General features: G+C 41.3%; 1 protein-coding gene and 1 long non-coding RNA gene across 3 annotated transcripts in view; one reads left to right on the forward strand and one right to left on the reverse strand.

The window, feature by feature from the left end:
- The window catches only part of LOC128836507 (uncharacterized), a 172130-nt gene that overhangs the window by 151521 nt on the left and 1433 nt on the right, over window positions 1-19176 (reverse strand). The gene's annotated exons all lie outside the window — the stretch shown is intronic.
- TTC17 (tetratricopeptide repeat domain 17) overlaps window positions 1-19176 on the forward strand; it is an 86970-nt gene that overhangs the window by 53328 nt on the left and 14466 nt on the right. For both annotated transcript variants that reach the window (XM_054026841.1, XM_054026840.1), the window contains exons 17-19: window positions 15661-15834; window positions 17612-17862; window positions 18939-19104. In XM_054026841.1, the coding sequence (XP_053882816.1) occupies window positions 15661-15834; window positions 17612-17862; window positions 18939-19104 (591 nt within the window). The remainder of the gene's footprint in view (window positions 1-15660; window positions 15835-17611; window positions 17863-18938; window positions 19105-19176) is intronic.

A 19176-nucleotide genomic window follows, 5' to 3' on the forward strand; every position in this document is an offset into this window, starting at 1 on the left:
CAGATAGACATATTCTCTGTCCTGTAATCTTATCTAAGTAGCACTAGACAAAAAAACCTAGAACAATGGCCCAGTAGAGTGAGGTTGGGGGAAATTTGTGCTAAGGAGGTGGGGTTTCAAAGACGGTTGGGTGTGGGCTGGTCAATTGTGATGTTATGCTCAGGGCTTGTCTAAACATAAATGGTACCACTTTAACTGTGCCAGCATATTTAAAGCAGCACAATCCGTATTGGGGGTGTGATGTGCTATGGAATCTGGGGGACACTTTGGGATATTATGAATACCAATGTTGTAAAATTGCAATGAGTTATGCCAGATATGCCATGTAAGATATCTGTGAAAACGTTATAATTTGCCAAATATGATGATCTTGTTTATATGTTTGTATCACCTTTGCATTATGGGTTATAGATATGAATGTATGTCTGTGTTTCAAAACTTGTGCTATGCTTCTGGGTGACACCCCCAAACAGTTTGGCATCAGCACTGCCTACCCTGCTTGGTGGCCCATCGAGAGCCATCAGCTATACAACTGACCCATTGAGAGACGGCAGAGGATACACTTTGATTCAGCAAGGCATGCATGGGCATTCATGACTTCCAAGCCATGTGCTGGGCAGCTTGTGTTGGAAACAAAGGAAGCACAGGCCACATGGCAAAAGACTATAATAAAAGGAAGCTGCATCTTCTCCATTTTGTCTTGAATTCTGCTTCTTACCTCTGGAGGAACTTTGCTACAAACAGAAGCTCTGAGCAAAGGACTGAATGACCCCTCCAAGCTGTGGATGTACTCCAGAGGGACTTTCAAGTCAGCAAACTCACCAATACTGCTAAGAACCTGATATATGGACTTTGTACATATGTGACTGTTTTACCATTTAACATTTCTCATCCTATTCTTTCCTTTTTCTTTATAATAAACCTTTAGTTTTAGACTCTAAAGGATTGGCTGGCAGAGTGATATTTTTGGGTAAGATCCAAACCTATACTGACCTGGTGACGTGGCTGACCCTTTGGGGTCAGAAGAACATTTTTGTATATGTGAGCAGAGTTTAAAATAACTTCTCACTGTACTGGACCTAGATGCTGATTGGTAGCCAGAAAACTGGAATGCAATAAAGGGGGCTGTGTGAGTTATTGATTTTTTTATTTTTTGCTTCTTGATAACCAGTGTGGGGGATCAGGAGCACAGTTTGTGACTGGTTGAGGAGAATAACTTCATTGTTGGGAGTATCTGCTCTCCCTTTTGCAGCCTGCCCTGACCTTGGCATTTCCAGTGAGGCCTGCCCAAAGCACCATGGGTCACATTGGCGTAGTCGGCAGGATCCACAGAACCAGGTCATTTGGTTTTGGATCAGAACCCCATGCTATCCCAAATTTGAAATTTAAAACTGAGTGTCAAAGGTTAAAATTAATCCCAATATGTGATCCACAATCAAAACGGCAAGCCCTGAGAGAGAGCCAGCGTCTTCGGCATGAGAGAGAAATGGCAGAACTTCGGATGCAAGAGAAGCAAGCCTTGGCCCAGCTGGAAAAAGAAGCTGAGGAGAGAGCCTGGCGAGCTGAGGAAAGAACCAAGCAAGCTGGAGAAAGAGACAGAGAATCTCACAGGAGGTGAATGGAGCTGCTGCAAGCTGAGACCGAAGTTGCCAGACTTAAACTCCAAATCAAAATAATGAAAGAACAGCAGGAACTGTGCTATCCTGGAAGCTCAGCTCCTCTGTACAGCAATGATGGAGATAGTCTGTTCAGTTTATACAAATGTTGGTATGTTTAATAATGATGTGGTAACTATATTTAATCAGGTAACGTCATAACCCAGTCCCAGAAAAAGTATGAATGTGAATCTTCTTTGTCTGTAACAGACAGGGAGATTTGGGCCGGGGGGGCGGGGGAGGGTTGACTCTCTAAGCCAGGGGTCGGCAACCTACGGCACGCATGCCAAACACAGCACGCAAGCCGATTTTGAGTGGCACACAGCTCCCTGCCATGGTCCCGGCCCCCAACCCCCCCCCGCCCACCGCTCTCCCCTGCAGGGGCAGAAGCTTGGTTTTGCGGCAGCCAAGCTTCCCACCTCCCCCGCTTCTTCCCCTAGTGTGGTGTTTTCCGGCCCCTCCTCCTCTCCATCCCTGGCCAATCAGCTGATGGCACTAGCGAAGGGGAGGGGGAAGAGCGGCAGTGTGCACATAGCTCCGTAGAGGACGCAGAGAGAGGTAGGGACGGAGCCTGGGGGAAGGAGGTGGAACAGAGCATATCCCTTCCAGCCCCCTGCCATGAGCCGCTCAGGGCACGGGGCTGGGAGCACCCCCTCGAGCCGAGCACCCCAGCCTTCTGCCCTGCACCCCCCCCACATCCCTCTGCCCTGAACCTCCCCATCCCAACACACACTCAGCCTTCTGCCCTGCACCCCACAGCCCTCTGCCCTGAACCCCCCCACCCCAACACACACCCAGCCTTCTGCCCCGCACCCCCACAGCCCCATTCCTCTGCCCTGAACCCCCCCACACACTCAGCCCTCTGCCCTGAACCCCCCACACCCCAACACACATCCAGCTTTCTGCCCTGATCCCTGAACCCCCCCACACACACACTCCAGCCTTCTGCCCTGCACCCCCTCCCCCAGCCCTCTGCCCTGACCCCTGAAACACCCACCCCCAGATCTGGGGTCCTGGCCGCAGGCCCTACTCAGCCCGCTGCTGGCCTAGGTGAACAGAACCCCAGGCTGGCAGCGAGCTGAGCAGACTGGTGGCGTAAGATCAGCATTTTAATTTAATTTTAAATGACGCTTCTTAAACATTTTGAAAACCTTGTTTACTTTACATACAATAGTTTAGTTAAATAATATAGACTTATAGAAAGAGACCTTCTAAAAACATTAAAATATATTACAGGCATGTGAAACCTTAAATTAGAGTGAATAAATGAAGACTCGGCACACCACTTCTGAAAGGTTGCCTACCCCTGCTCTAAGCAGTGGCATGTGTTTAACCAGGTATGCTATAACAAGGAAGAGAGTGTTTCTAGCCTTGGGATTGTGGAAAATAGCGGTTTGTCCAGTCAGAAATGCAGTTTATATGGTGAAGAAATTTCTGAATGTCTGTCTAATATCTCAGAAGTGAATCTGGAATTAGGTCTGGTCTATACTACCCGCCTGAATCGGCGGGTAGAAATCGACCTCTCGGGGATCGATTTATCGCGTCCCGTCGGGACGCGACAATCGATCCCCGAATCGGCGCTCTAACTCCACCAGCAGAGGTGGTAGTAAGCGCCGCCGACAAAAAGCGGCAGAAGTCGATTTTGCCGCCGTCCTCACAACGGGGTAAGTCGGCTGCAATATGTCGAATTCAGCTACGCTATTCACGTAGCTGAATTTGCGTATCTTAAATCGACTCCCCGCTGTAGTGTAGATGTACCCTTGGATGAAGCGCAGAAAGAAGCTCAGGGAAACATTTCTTTAGAGCAAATCAGAGTTGATGGTCAGTTTGAAGCCCTAACTGAGGAAGGAAAGGGCAGATTGCAGGTGGGTGATGGATTGCTGGCAAGTGAAGTTTATAAAAGTGAATCTGACCCAGGTAAAAGTGATGTGCTTAAAGTAGCTCAGTGTGATGAGCCACTGTTTGTGGAAAGCAACAGTTTATCTGTTGAAGGGAAAACTGTTTCCAATTGTTTGCCCTTTAAAAATAGCAATGTGCCTAATGAAGGAGACTGTACCTCCAGTCCTTTGTCTGTGGAGCAGACAGATGGTGCCTCTGAGCCTATGGTTGAGGATATTTCAGTTGTCACAGAGGTGGTTCTGGACTTAACTGATACACAAGAAGGAAGTGTGCCTAAGCTTGTGTTTGGTAACCTGCATGGTGCCAGTGAGGAAAGCTGCAAAGGGAAAGAATGTGCCTCTAACAACCCTTAAATCATGGAGTTTAGCAGATTGCCTGAAGGGGGGTTATGTGAAAATCCTCTTAATGTTCCAGAGGTGATTCTGGGTGTAAGTGAAACTCAGAGGGAGTTTGTTGTGGCTCCACAGAGCAATGCTTCTGTAGAACAGAAAAAAGATGGACTGTTGTTTAGAAAGATTCCTAAAGAGAAAAATCTTCAGAGTAATCTTTGCAAGCAGTTTGCTGCAACTGATGGGTGTGGAAGTGAGTTGATTGAGTTAATTCAGGGTGAATCACTGTATGGAGAAAGTAACAGTTTGTTGGGTTGATACAATCTACCTGGCTGACGAGAGGGGGAAGATTTGCCCCATAGTTGGTAGCACAAGGACACACCTGGCCAGCCACCGGATTCAGTGAGACATGAGGCATGGTATGACCAAGATATTTATAAATACTGACTTATAACAAATGTGGTGTTGCTGTTAAGGTTAAGCCTTCTGATGTATTTGATTTTGATGTGAACCCTGGTAAAAAAGGGTGCCATGTGTATGACTTTGATAAAAAGCCTGTAAACATATTGGGGATGATACCTGAAAACACACTGTATGCTAAAAAGCCTTGTAACAGTAAAATGGTATGACTGGTACATGTAAGCATTCTTGAAACTTGGCACAGCAGAAAAACCTTAACCAATCCAGTCTGCTGTATAGAAAGGGAAATTGAGGCACACCACATAATGGTGTTCATAACTAAATGCCAAGGTAATTCCACCCTTGAAAGCATTAATGTCTATATTAGAATAACATCAGAGAGAGGATACTTTCAAAAAAGAAAGAAGCTGTATATAAAGAGCCTGATTTAGTTAAATAGAATTTTGATAAACTATTTCTGTTGTACCTTAATACTTGTGAAGTAAACTGGAAGTGTAATAATATAGGACCTAGAATGGAACATTCTTGTGATGCATTCAGCAATGTCTAGGGACACCCCTTTCTGCATCAATTTTGCGTGGGATGTGTGACACTCTATGGAATGTGGGGGACACTTCAGGAGATTATGAATACCAATGTTGTAAAATTGCAATGAGTTATGCCAGATATGCTTTGTAAGATATCTGAAAATGTTATACATTGCCAAATATGATCTTGTTTATATCATCTTTGCATTATGGGTTATAGATATGTATGTCTGTGTTTCAAAACTTGTGCTATGCTGCTGAGTGACACCCTCGGATAGTTTGGCATCAGCACTACTTAGCCTGCTTGATGGCTCGTTGAGAGAAAACAGAGGATACACATTATGACTCAGCAAAGCATGCATGGACATGCCTATGGACAGAAAAGGCTTCCAAGCCATGTGCTGGGCAGCTTGTGTTGGAAACAAAGGAAGCACAGGCCACATCGCAAAAGACTATAATAAAAGGCAGCTGCATCTTCTCCATTTTGTCTTCAGTCCTGCTTCTTACCTCTGAAGGAACTTTGCTACAAACTGAAGCTTTGAACAAAGGACTGAATGACCCATCCAAGCTCTGGGTGTATTCCAGAGGGACTTTCAAGCCAGCAAACTCACCAATACTACTAGAAAGCTGATATATGGACTTTGAAGTCTTTGTACATATGTGTCTGTCTTACAATTTAACATCTCTCTTCTTGTTCTTTCCTTTTTCTTTATAATAAACCTTTAGTTTTAGACTCTAAAGGATTGGCTGGCAACGTGATATTTTGGGTAAAATCCAAACCTATACTGACCTGGTGGCGTGACTGACCCTTTGGGGTCAGAGGAACATTTTGTATATATGACCAGAGTTTAAATAACTTCTCATTGTACTGGACCTAGGTGCAGATTGGTAGCCAGAAAACTGAAATGCAATAAAGGGGGCTGTGTTTCTTTTTTGTTTCTTGATAACCAGTGTGGGGGATCAGAAGCACAGTTTGTTACTGGTTGAGGAGAATAACGTCAGTGTTACCCACCAGTCTTGGAAGTATCTGCTCTCCCTTTTGCAGCCTGCCCTGACCTTGGCATTTCCAGTGAGGGCTGCCCCAGACACCACTGGTCACAGGGAGTAAAAAGGTGCTTATACCCATTTAACTTACTCATGTACAGGAAGGAAAATAAGCTATAGCAGTATAACGGCATTTTTATTCTAGTACAACTATTTTGGTTTAAAAAAAAAATCACAACTTTGGCCGAAATAGTTACACATATACAAAATCTGTATGTAGACCAGGCCTGACTCTTATAAAAAGTGAGGACAAGTAATTCTGGGTAGACTTCTTTTTAATTTGAACTTAGTGGATCTCTTTAGCCTTGATTTGTGGTAATGTCAGGAGAATACAGCCCATGGTCAAAAGTTGTCATCAGACCCCCTGCAGGAAGTTCACTGCTTGCAGCCAATGGTGGGGTCCGTCTCACAAGTGAGCTGAATGGTCTGTTATGTGATTGGGAACTGACATAGCCACTTGGAGAGAAAAGTAATAGTGTTTTTTTAATTTTAAATATTTTTATTTAGCAAATGCAGAGTCAAGTACATAGGAGAACTCACTGAGGACGAGCCATCAGCATTCTGAACTTGTGTGTATGTCTCTCTCTCTCTCCCCCTGTTTCTCCAAAGGAAATCGAGTAATTTTTGAGGCACTAATTGAAATTCAGGCCATAATGCTGCTTAACCTGCTGCTCTATATGTAGCACTGGAGCACCCTGAGAGGGCATTGCTAATCTCATTTTCTAGTCTCTCTTATCTGCTGACGGGGATGGAGAGTTAAATTTAGATACCTTCTTCCATGTTTGGGCCACGTTCCCAGACAGCTCTGAGAGCACACTGTGGCTTCTATACCCACGTCATAAAGAACGAGCTTCTGTTGTAGCCAGTGAGAACAAGGAAAAGAAAGGGAGGGTGTGCGGTGATTTAATATAGCTAGGTCCCCTCTTGTCCTTCATTCCCCCCCTTAATTATTGAAGAGGACTTTTTTTTAAAGAGTTCGCTACACTGTTTGTAAAGCAGCCCAATGGATTCTCCGAGGGTATGTTGTTTTGGTGTGTGTCCCTTTCAAACCACACAACATACAAATTTAAAGAGGCAGATCTTCCTCTTCAATTTTTCTTTTCATGTTTTATTTATTTTTGGTTTATATTTCATAAGGGCAATTTGTGGTGCTGTGCTCATCAGGGATAGGTCCATTATGCAATGGTAAGGTATTGCCATCTCTTAACATGAACAAGAAATCTGGTTATATCAGACAGCATCTCTGTTAAAATAAATAAATTAAAAGCCTTCATCATTAAAAACTGCTGTACTGGGAGATTTATGGTTAGTCTTAAAAATAAATCTATAGCTAAGCCAATTTAAATTTTTTTTGCTACCCCCAGGTTAAAAAACAAAATATTTTCCTACAATTGAGGACTGATTTACTAGGCAATAATTCCCTTAACTGAAAACCTGTTACTGGGATAATGTAATAAAAAGAATGAAGTTTACATACTTCATTGTAAAATTAGAATGAGATGGCTTGTTCTGTTTGCATAAGGCACAACATGTTGTGATGCAGTCTACATATTGGTGTATGTGGGTGGGATGTTCAGAATAACTCTGTCTTGGCCTAACTTTGCTCACCTGAAACTATTAACTTTCATGGGAGCAGACTTAGGCCAGCACGGAGTGCTTTTGCAAACCCCAGGCCACGTGACTAAAGACCACTGTCAGGTAACCTAAAAAAGGAGTTTACTACTAACAGTTTAAATTATAATTGACAATTTTAAAAAAAAAATTACCTTTCACTTGTCACCACTCAGGAGGGTTGTTTAGCTTTTGCATCTGACTCATAGGTACTGTTGCAAATACTATTGACTGAAAGCTTCCAACTTTGCAGGGGAGTGTTCACATTTAAAAAAAAAAACACCCTGTAAATATGAACAACCTTTCTGTATGAAATAATGAAAAGAGTTAAGATTAAACTAATCTGAATTTTGAGTTCTTCATTGATGTTAACGCTTCAATAATATTTGAGAGTTCTACAACTTAAGCAGCCATTAGAAATCATAGCCTATGCTTTCAGGAGTACAGTGCACATCCAGCAAGTTAGGTCCAAAGCAGAGACCAGGCAGCAGAGAAGTGGAGAGCAGGAAAGGAGAGCTATTCAGTTAAACGTTTGCTACTGAGCTGACTTTGCAGTATTCCACTGGAGAAGAAACCTTATGTCCTTCGCTACCTGCGAATGCTTGATGCCAACTGTAGTCCTGGGCAGCACTGCGTATGGTTTTTACTGGCTACTTGATGCTTTGGAACTTTACATTATTTATAAGCATTGTAAAGCCCAATCTTGCCCTTATTGAAGTCAATGGCAAAATTTCCATTGGCTTCAGTGGGAGCAGAATCATGCATTGTGGTGGCAAAAAGCCAGTTCAGAGTTTGAAGAATGGGAAGAGAATTGTTATTTATTATGATGCATGTCCTACTGCAGTTTGTTTGTTTGTTCCATATTTTACCATAGCGCTGTAATCTCAGTGAGTGAGTCAGTACACCAGTGGAGTCTGTTATTGCTTTATCTTCCTCATTTACTTATTTTAATTTTTTTTAACTGACCGAAGCCCCATGATCATAGCACCTTTCCTTATTCCATCCCTTCCCTGCTGCTTGTTTTCTTTATTGATTGTAGCTCATCTCAAGACTAGACTGTGAGCTCTCTAGGGCAGGGGCCTTGTCTTGCACATCTTTGGGTGCTGTAAAATAGCAAACGATAACCTCCTCAATGTCAGTCCTGGAGCAGGATTCTCTGTAGCCATTTCAGGAAGGCTAGGTCATGCCATCAGAAAGAATCACTGGTGATGCTGTATCCCAGCTTGCTCAGTAAGTGTGTCTCACTTTGTGCTCTGTGCTAACAGAACTCAGGATGGTGTTTTTTAATAATAATGTAAATATGTATTACTCTATAAAGAAACACTAGGCAACGCAGTGCCAAATGGGATGGTGTGGATGCTGATAGGTGTTTAGAGCCAAATCCCAGCTAATATTAAATAAGAGTGGCTGCACTGAAGTCAGTGGAGCTATGCTGTCTTATGCCATCTGAGGCTCTGGTTATTCTCTAGTTTCTGCAAAGACTATTTCTTTTTAAGATTGCACACTATTCAGTTAATTTAATTAATAACTAGTGCTATCTTATACTACTAGAGTGTCTTCACTCCAAAGGTGTCAAGTATCAGAGAGGTAGCCGTGTTAGTCTGGATCTATAAACGCAACAGAGAGTCCTGTGGCACCTTATAGACTATCAGACGTATTGGAGCATAAGCTTTCGTGGGTGAATACTCAGACATGCATCTGACGAAGTGAGTATTCACCCACGAAAGCTTATGCTCCAATACATCTGTTAATCTATAAGGTGCCACAGAACTCTGCCGCTTTTCACTCCAAAGGGTCTCAACGTGTTTTGTAACCAAAATGGCATACAAAAGTAAATCATAACTGAAAAGTAGGTTGAAAAGTGGGATGAAAAGTAGCAGCTGTTTAATAGTGCACAAAATTTTAAGAAACTGAATATATCCACCTGAAACTGCAGGAAGTATTCAGAGATGTAGAATGTAATCACCCGAGTCATAACCACTGGATTTAACACTGCAACTCTTATAGGAGGTGTCGTGGGAATCTTAATTACTGTAAGAGGTCAAGGCCTTAGTTTTATATCTCACCTGAAAGATGTCACCTCTAGCAGCACAACTGCTCCTAACATCATGCTGGGACGTTGGTTCAGTACTGATGTAGAGAGGAGTGCCACCGACTGAATCACGCATACCACTTACATGGAGATCGCCTTTCCAAGTGCTTGCTGGATCCAAAACCTGTATAATTTGAGACTGCCAGGATCACCACCCAAGATGTTATTGTTGGTGGTAGGCTCATTAGTACTAAATTACATTATAAGCTCTTTGAGGCATGAACCATATCTTCCATCCTGTTTGTTCTGTAAAGCACCAAACACACTTCTGGGCCTGTAAACACGATAAATGATGATATATTGTGTTGAAATTTCAGTTGTATGGTGGCTATATCTAAAATCTTCAGTTTTAAATTTTAATTTGTAGACACCCCAGTAGTGAGTGTCTCCTTAAACCAACCTTCCTGAGATCCATGAATTTTCACTAGTTTTCATGTGAGACTGAGTAATGTATATGTTCTCTCTCTTACTGTTAGCTGGCAATACACTATCTAACTGTGTGGTTCTATATAGGCAATTGGTAGTGAGGTTAAACGGGATGCAGTTTGTAGTGTAACATTCCTCAAATATTTACAGTTGGACTTGCCTATCTACCGAGTAGCATTTCCATCTCTGGGAAGCATAGGGGTGTGCTGCTCTGACAATGAAAGAAACACTTGAGTTATGCAGTAGAACTGTACTAAACTCACTGCAAGGTGTACTATATTGTGGAAGTAAATCCAAGTGCACAAATATGGGATTAATTTTCTTTTATTAGCACTTGCATCAGTCTGTTCTGTACCCTGACACACTCTCACTAGATTGACTTCCCGCTGTGCTGGGGTTGTCTGGTTACACTGCAGTGGTTTTATTTAACAAGGAAACCCTTGTTCTCAGACACCTTAGCTAGGTAAAATAAGAAGTCAGGCCCCCCTCCCCCCCCCAAATCTTGGTTTTAAAAATTAATGCAGGTTGGGTCCTTGTTGTTTGACTTGTGGTGTTGGTGGAACCTTTATAGTTCATGTTTGCAAGCATTTCTTTGCAGCCATGAGTGCTAGAAACTTTTTTAATTGTGTTTTTTTAATGAAAGCTGAGATTCTTATGTAATCACATGAAGCCAGGAGCTGGGACTTCAGAAAAATACTACATATCATGAGACTCACGATAAAATATTGAAGCTTGGCAACATTGTAATCCGTGAACCAAAAAGCCAAGAATAAAAACACAACATAGATTCCATTCCTATAATTAACTACATGCTTTAAAAATGAAAACCTGTGTATGTTTTCACTTTGATTCGCCTACATTGTTACTAGCTCAAGGCTGGGGGATGCTATATGGGAATCAGGCTGTGAAAATAAGCAATGTGCCATTGCTGTCCATGGCAAGTATAATGCAAGAAGTAAACAAACAGCATTACTGGTGACTAATTTAGATTTTATGATATCTGAGTTTGAATCACTTCATTGCTGTTAGTGTCAAAAGTTTGACTCCATGGTTGAGTCGCTTCTGAACACTCTGCTTCCATGAGACCCACAAGGCATAAGCCAACAGTAATAATTAATGAAAACCTCTGCATTTTCCAAGTCATCCAGTCTTTTATGCATACGAGTTCTTTGGGGCAGGGACTGTCTTTGTGTTTGATTCTATACTGTTCACAAAAAAAGTTTTTGACTTAACAAATAAGAGATGGATATTTTGCCCCAAATATGATTTTTATCTTTTAGCGAAGCCTGGTTACTTGAGTTGCAGTTTATAATACACATACAACTCTCTTAGCTCTTCCTAGGATGGGATGATCAGTGCTTGCCCTCTCAGCAACTTCTCCCCTTCTCCTGCTCACTACCCTTTTTCTATCACCACACATGCACAAATGTGCATTCCAGTCACTGCTAGAGGCTGAAATCATCCTTCCCCATTTTCCTCTTTGTTGCTGTACTACTCTTTTCCTTCCTTCCCTTTCTTTTCAGTGCTGTTTATCTCCTTGTGCTAAGGAGAATGGAAGATCTAACGGGTCTTCTCCCTATTGTTTAAAATTTTTATTACAGTAATACGCAGAGGCCCCAATCAGGATCAGGACTGCATTGTAGTAGGTACTCTACAAACACAAGCACAGTTGTCTCCAAAGTAATTGCAATGTAAAATGATAAAGGGAGTGTTTCATTGTTTTGATACTTTATATATTTGTTACTAAGTGCCACCTATCCCCTTTTGGCATGACAGGAAATGTTTAGGAGGGAATAGGTGGAGGAGAGGGCCTTACATATCAATTAAGAGGACATTCTGACATCTCTGATCCCTTCCCTTTCTTCGTGGTACTCCTGTATGCATTCTCCGCTGCTGCCCTACAAACAGCTTGGCTCATTGAGTGATGGCCCTGACTTCAGGGTATCCCAGTCAATTAGGTACTCATACTATGGTAATGGGGACATGTAAGTTCCAAGTTAGATACCTTCTCTTCAGAGTATTTGCATACTGCAGTTCTATTAATTCAAATGAAATGTGCCTGTTCTGTTTAGCATTTGAAATCATGCGAGTGTCAACCATGATTACACATGGTTGTTTCTAGCACCATTTATCTGGTGGGTTGAGACTTTCATCTGGAAAAACCATGCCATAAACATGAATTTTATAACATGATACTGTGGGGAATGAGGAGGGAAACGCTTATTCCATTTCTCTGATAAGTGTGAAAGGAAACAGCCATAATTATTGCTAGCCTAGTGTTCATCATTGTATGCCCACGACCTATCAATGAATTACGGGGATGGAAGGAAAATAAACACAGATGTGGCAACTAACAGAACATCAATGCAATTGATGTACACTCCTACTCACAAGTGACTTTCAAATCAAATCACTGAAGATTCCCATACTTAATGTGTCCCTGATTTTCCCATTAAATGGACTCACTTTATAGGTAAAGAGCTTCCCCCTTACCCTCCAATTTCTAGTTCTGCAAAGTTAGCTTGACTTGAAGAATCAATTTGGGCTATTTTTTCCCCTTTTCTTACATCAAAACCTATAATAAAGGCTTGGCAGGCCAAATTACGACCTAGTATCACCTATGCAACCTCTTTATCGTCCGTGTAACACAGATGTAACTGACTGGAACTTAGTAAACAATTCTGTCGGTATTACACACGGTAGAATAGAATCCTGTGTTCTGCCTTAGCTTTATCAGCAGCAGCTCCACACACACAACAGATCTGCTGAGTAAGAAAGTGACATTTTTATAGTCACTTTTCAGAGTAACTAGTTTATTGCACATCTCCAGGTCACTAGTTTTCATATAATACCAGCCATGTGAAGATCTGTGAAGAAATAGCAAAACCCATTACTCAAAATTCAGATAGACACCTCTGGGAAACTAGAATACAGGAGAAAGGTTGGAAATGTACACCTGGGTTTTGGTCAGGAACTGTCTTTTTAATCTGTCTGTACAGTGCCTGATGCGATGGAGTTCTGATCTGTGACTGGGGGTCTTAGATCTTATAGTAATATAAATAATAATAAAAGTCTACAGCCCATGAATGATCACATGCTTCTGGGCTATGTTAGTACCTTTTAGTCCATTCTTCTAACCCCATGTTCTCCAGTTATTCTTCTGGCACCCATCATTGGGGGCAGAGGATTTAAAGTTCTAACTTGAGACTTTTCACCAACATCAGTAACTTGATCCAATCTGCAAAGATCTTTGGTTTCAACAAGCTTCTCTCTTCTCCAGTGATGCCAGGCAACTGGAAGCAGTAATTAAAAAAAATTAGGCCACTTGGCTTTCTATATATAGCAGCACTTCTGATCCCAAGAAAACCAGCACTCTCATGCAGTCTGTTTTTAGTTGTCAGTGTTTGTAAATTAATATTAACGATGCTAGTCTTAAGTAATTCTTTTAAATGTGTCTTAATATTTTTCCCCTGCTGTTCCCAGTTTTTATTTTAAAATAGTAGTTTAAAAAAAAAAACTGTCTGTACCTCAGTCTCTTCTGCTTTCTTCTTCTTCATCAGAATGCTAAGTTGACCAAGGTTCCCTCCGCTGAAGGGCATCATATTCTTAGAATGCACCTGACTTGCATCAAAGTCAGTCTGGTTTTGATGTCAGCCGGAAGGACTAATTTCAGCTTTGGGATCCTGTGCACACCGTTTCTTATAAATTACACATGAAGCTCTCTGCGTATTGCAGAGATTTAAAAAGATGAAACCAATTAAATTTTCATTGAAGGGGGGGAGTAGAAGGGGGAAAAGGCAGAGATACAATGACCGGTGAAAGCAGTAAAATGTGAAAACCAGAAAGAATTTAATTGTATGGCAGATGTTAAAGCAGTTTATAAAGTTTAGTCTTTCCATTTTGTTTCATCATTCACCCATTTCATAAAATAATTTAGTTTAGCCAACATCTCAGTATACAGCTGAAAAGCTAAAGAGCAGTAAATATTTAGTGTCACTAGGAGGCTTACAGATCTAGCGCTTTTTTGTGTGTGTGCGCCTCCCCAGTAAAAATGTGTGAGCTGATTATCAGAGGTTCTGATCACCCACAATTCCCACTGTTTCAGTGGGACCTGAGAGTATTCAATACCTCTGAAAATCAAATTATTGGATTTTTTTCTACAAAGACAGAGAAACTCTTTGATACTGGAACTTTAGAATAAGCTTTGGATACGGCATGATCTGTTCCATGGTTTTTCAGTCTGGAAGTCACAACCACCTCCCTGTCTCTGTCTCTGTCTTTGTCGGAAGGAGGGACAAAGGACAACCTATTGTATGCAAAAGGTTGAAAACCACTGATCTATTCAGGAGCTTATTACCACACCCATCACTGTGGAATCAGTGCACTTTCCATAATGTATTAAGCAATGTGACTAGCATCTTTGAGGACAGAGTTGGGGACTGAGCCTCAGGACTCCTGCATTTTATTTCTGACTCTGCCACTGATTCACTACTTCGCCTCTAAGTATATTCATCTGTAAACAGAATGCAATAATTCTTACCTCACTCATGGGAGACAAGAAGAAAGGTCCAGTGGTTAGGACAGGACACTAGTCTGAAACTCTGAATACATGGGCTCAGTTCCCTATTCCAACACAGATTTCCTTTGTCATTTGGTCTCTGTGCCTCAGTTATCCAGCTGTGGTAAAATGGTGATAATAGCACTTCGCCCCCTCACAGGGGTTTTGTGAGGGGTGGGCATTTGATTCCTTACATTGATAGATAAAATATACTAGGTGCTCAGATACTACTGTAACGAGGGTCAGATAAGTGCATAAGGTAGGAAGGTTGAGATTTACTGTTAATTAACCTTGGTAAAGCATTTGAGATCTGCGGTTGTACTTTAGACATTGAAAATGCTGTTACAAGTTTGTGGTTGATTCTTAAGTGGCTACTCTTTATTTCAGGCTATTTTTCAGACTTTAAGATTTAATCCCATTGTTTGTTTACTTTGGGGTTTTATCTAAGAATGTCAAGAGAGCAGTATAATCATAGTGCAGGATAAATGGATACATTGTTCTGTCTATGCTCATTACTGTCTTTCCTTCTGGGTCTGATTTTTTTGTGAAATTTCTCCCAGACATTTTGTGTAGTCCTTTTGTGTCTTCAATGAGTTCTGTGCTTCCAAATCTGTATGCCGACACCAAGGAGTTCTGAATTTTGAGTTAAATTCTCAACTTAATGAATTTATGATTTTGGCTTATGTGAATAGTAATAACATGAGTAAATGGTGCTTCAGAAATATACATCCAAGTTAGCACCCAGTGTTTTTTCCCCCAGGTACTAGTTGCTCCAGTAATCTTCCAGGAGAAGAAACTGGGCTACTAATGAAAGAGAAAATCAGAGTAGATTAAGCATCTGAGATTCTTGTATTCTGTAACTTTTAGTGGCCTGATCTAGCAAAGTGCTTAGCACTCTGCACTCCCACTAAAGTCTCATTGAGTTGAGGTACCTGGTAGGATAGGCTTATTTGTCACTATGTAGGAGAAGAAGGAAAGGGGTGGAATGTCATCTCTGGATTGTTGCTTCTGCACCTTAATAATTCAGGGTTTGTATTAGATGATGTGTCCAGTGGAAGCTGTTTTATAATGTGTGTGTATCTTTCTCTGTTTTTTACAGGCCACTGTCATGAGAGAAACCCTGATGGCAACCATGACAAGCAGAAGTACTTTGGTGACCCCCAAGAGTCTGTAATAACAGCTGAGGAAGAAAACTCTGAGGGAGATATAGAAGAAGATCCAGAAGCCTTTGTTCAGAGTTCAAAAGGAGACCCTTCCTCCCTGAGACTGGAAAGTAAGTCAGCCTTGGAATTTCGGTGCATGCTTGGACAATGAGCCACTTTCTACACTTCAAGCCTGTCTTCCTTTTCAGAAGAGCTGTTTTCCTTCCTATAGATGTGCTCTCCAGTTTTGCTTGCCTCAAGGATGAAACACCTATGACAAGACAGAAGAAAGGCTATTTCTTAATTCAGTTGATTTCTTATTTGATCTTTCAAGTCTTTCCCAAATAGCAGACAAATTAAAGGTGCTGCAGACCAAGGCTATGACTGAGTTTCTTTTACCTCTCAAGTGACCGGTTTCTTTTAGTTTGTGTGAGCAAAACCAGAGCCTGTGTACAGTATTCTCACTTACTGGAACATGACTTGTTTCTCGAACTGCTGCTCCTCCCAAAGTGAAATAATAATGAAACCTTTAAGAAGTTATAAAGTTTTTAAAATAGTGTGTGAAGCATCTTTGACACATTCTGCCTCTTTAATGCGAGTTTTACTAGGGGTATACTGTATAAGGCCTTAAAGCAATCCCCTGCATGACACAAAAGTTAGAGAATTGTGTGCATTAATATTTAACATCCTTCAGATTTTGAGCGCCTCAGACAGCAATCCTGGTGAGTTGTCCTCCCTTTTACTGTCCCTAATGAAATGCAGTAGTAATGAGGTAAACTGCTGAAATAGATAACGTTTTACTCTGTAGCATTTGAAAACTTTTTATTTCGTCTCCTTATTCCTGTTAACAGTTTTACAGGGAGAGAGAGGAAGAGAAATACGTAACCTTTAAAACTGATCATATTCTGTTCCCTACTCTTCTTCCTCAAGCCTAACAGCAAAAAGCATTAGGTTACAAGTAAAAGCCCAGAGAGCAGGGTATGGTCCAGATTTAAGGATACTATTTCCTAGAAGACACTGTTGATTTGTATACCCACCTCATTTGCACCTGGATAATTCCTGAATCAGCTGTACTAGATAAAAGTGGAGAGAGGAAGACAGAGTTGGTAAGATCAGGACATGGAGAGGTTTACTCCATGTCAGTGCTCAAGCTCAGAAAGCTACAGAGAAGCAGCTGTCTGTCTTCCCACTGAAACAAAGAATTGTCATGGACCGGGGGGAAGAAGAATGAGAATTGATCTGGAGTTGCCCACTTTTGAATCAGCAATTGATGAAGCATCATTATGGGAAGACTTATATTTTCATAAAGACTTTCCAATAGCTTCTGTCCATTTGTGATGCACAGTGAGTGAGCAGTGATCTTCCTATTCAATACTTCTGATTTTGAAAAAATAAATGAGAAGTTGGTACTGAGAGCACAACTGTCATGGTCATAGCAAGGTCTAAATTTCACCTAAGCCTTGTTTGCTTATGTCACTTTGCAGAGTCCTTTGTGTGAATGCATGTGTTCATAGCGAAGAAGGGAATTTAGTCAAATGAAATATTTCAGTTCTGTTTATTAAAACAAAATATTGTCATCAATCCAGCTTTCATGAGGAGCCTTATAATAACAAATCAACCTGGATAACTCAACAGTTTTGAAGAACTTGAACAAGCCAGGGTGTTTGAAGTAAATCAGTTTTCCAGCTCTCAGCAAGTGGAAATGGTGATTTTTAAAAATTGTAGGAAGTTCCTTGCTTGAATTATCCATGGTGTTTACTTTTTTTAATTAAAGGTCTTAGATGGTCTGCATCATATTTGCACAGGTAGAAGACTTGAGGCATAGAACAGAAATATACCTTTGTACTGCCTTTGGGTACTATTGTAACACAAATAATTTTGGTGACATTTATTGACATTTAATTTCAGACACAGTTGTTGCAGAAAGCAATGACTCAGAAGGGGTGGAGAGTTTGGGAGATGCTCAGATGTCTGAAGAGATGTTGGCCTTGGTGGATGAGTTTGAAAATTCCTGGTCTCTCGAAGCCTTTGAGGGGGCACTGGAGGTGAAAGGTCGTCGGATGGACTTGCAGGGAATCCGGGTTCTAAAGACGGGTTCTCAGGATGGACTGGCTAGCTCCTGTTTTGGAGATTGTGGAGATGATGATGAAGCTGAATGGGTAAGAGCACTCATTTGCAAGATATAGTTTAGTAGCATTCATAGGTCAGATCCTAATTAACCATGACTGCAACAATGATGGCTTGAAGGGAGGCTGACCAGTTCAGCCTGGCATTCAGAGTCTTTAAACTCTAGGTCACCGGTCTTTCCTGGGTCATAAATGACCAAAAAACATGACCACCTGAGAGCTGGTTGATGGCCTGTGAGAAATAAGTTGGTAGTTTCAGTTCACCTCCTAACAGACAAAACTGCCACCAGCATTGTTACTAATTGACATCTTTATTGGTAGCAAAGAGGCCAAGTATTGAATGAACCATGGAGCCTGAGTACACCTCTTATCTTTGGGGCAGTCCAGGCCCTCCTAGGCAATGGTTGAGTCTCACTGTTGGTGAATGGGAATGAAATTTGCACTTCATTGTGCAGGCAGAGGATTTCATTCTCCTTTGCTCTCAGATCTGGCACTTACCAGAACTGAATTCATTCTGATAAATACATTCATAAATTTAGAGAGACATGGCAGCTGAAGTAACTTTTATTAGAGCTACTACTGTGATGAGAGAGCAGCTTTTGAGCTCCACAAAACTCTTCTTTAGGTCTTTTTCTGACTTCATGAAGAACTCTGTGGAATGTGAAAGCTTGTCTCTTTCACAAACAGAAGTTGGTCCAATAAAAGATTTTCACCCCCGTCTCTCTCATACCCTGGGACCATGACAACAACATGAAAAACATGAATAAACAATTGTCTTTTTAAAAAAAAAAATCTACCTTGATGCATTCAAAAAACTAAAAAACAAAATGCTATTCTGCTTTAACTGGCCTTGGACTTTTACCCCCAATGGCAAATTAATATAAAAGGAAGGGTACAATATTAACTGAAAGGTCTAGTTAGTGAGAAGATACCTGATGTCCATTTTGACGGTGCTTTTTGAACAGAACAAAAAGTAAAGTGTTCCAGTTCTGTAGCAATTAAATGAACTTTCTCTCTCACATACACAAATGAAATACATTAGAGGATTCATGTGTGCAATATGGTATAATTTGTCACAGTTACCCCCTACCAATGTTATTCTTTTACAGATCACATTCCAGGTCAAACGTTTAAAGAAACCAAAAGCAGAAAGCTTGGATCTTCAGGAGCCCCCTGGGAGAAATGGAGAGGAAGGGGTTAATGTAGAAGATGAAAACCTTTACCAAATGGCACTGGAGATCAGTGGCCCAAAGATACCCTCCCCTGGACCACCAGGTAAATTATTGTTTTCAGGGAAAGCAAATCCCTCAGTGCCTCACATTCCATTATATTAATACATCAAATGGA

The sequence above is a fragment of the Malaclemys terrapin genome, chromosome 4, assembly GCF_027887155.1.
Source record: "Malaclemys terrapin pileata isolate rMalTer1 chromosome 4, rMalTer1.hap1, whole genome shotgun sequence".
Taxonomy (NCBI): domain Eukaryota; kingdom Metazoa; phylum Chordata; order Testudines; family Emydidae; genus Malaclemys; species Malaclemys terrapin.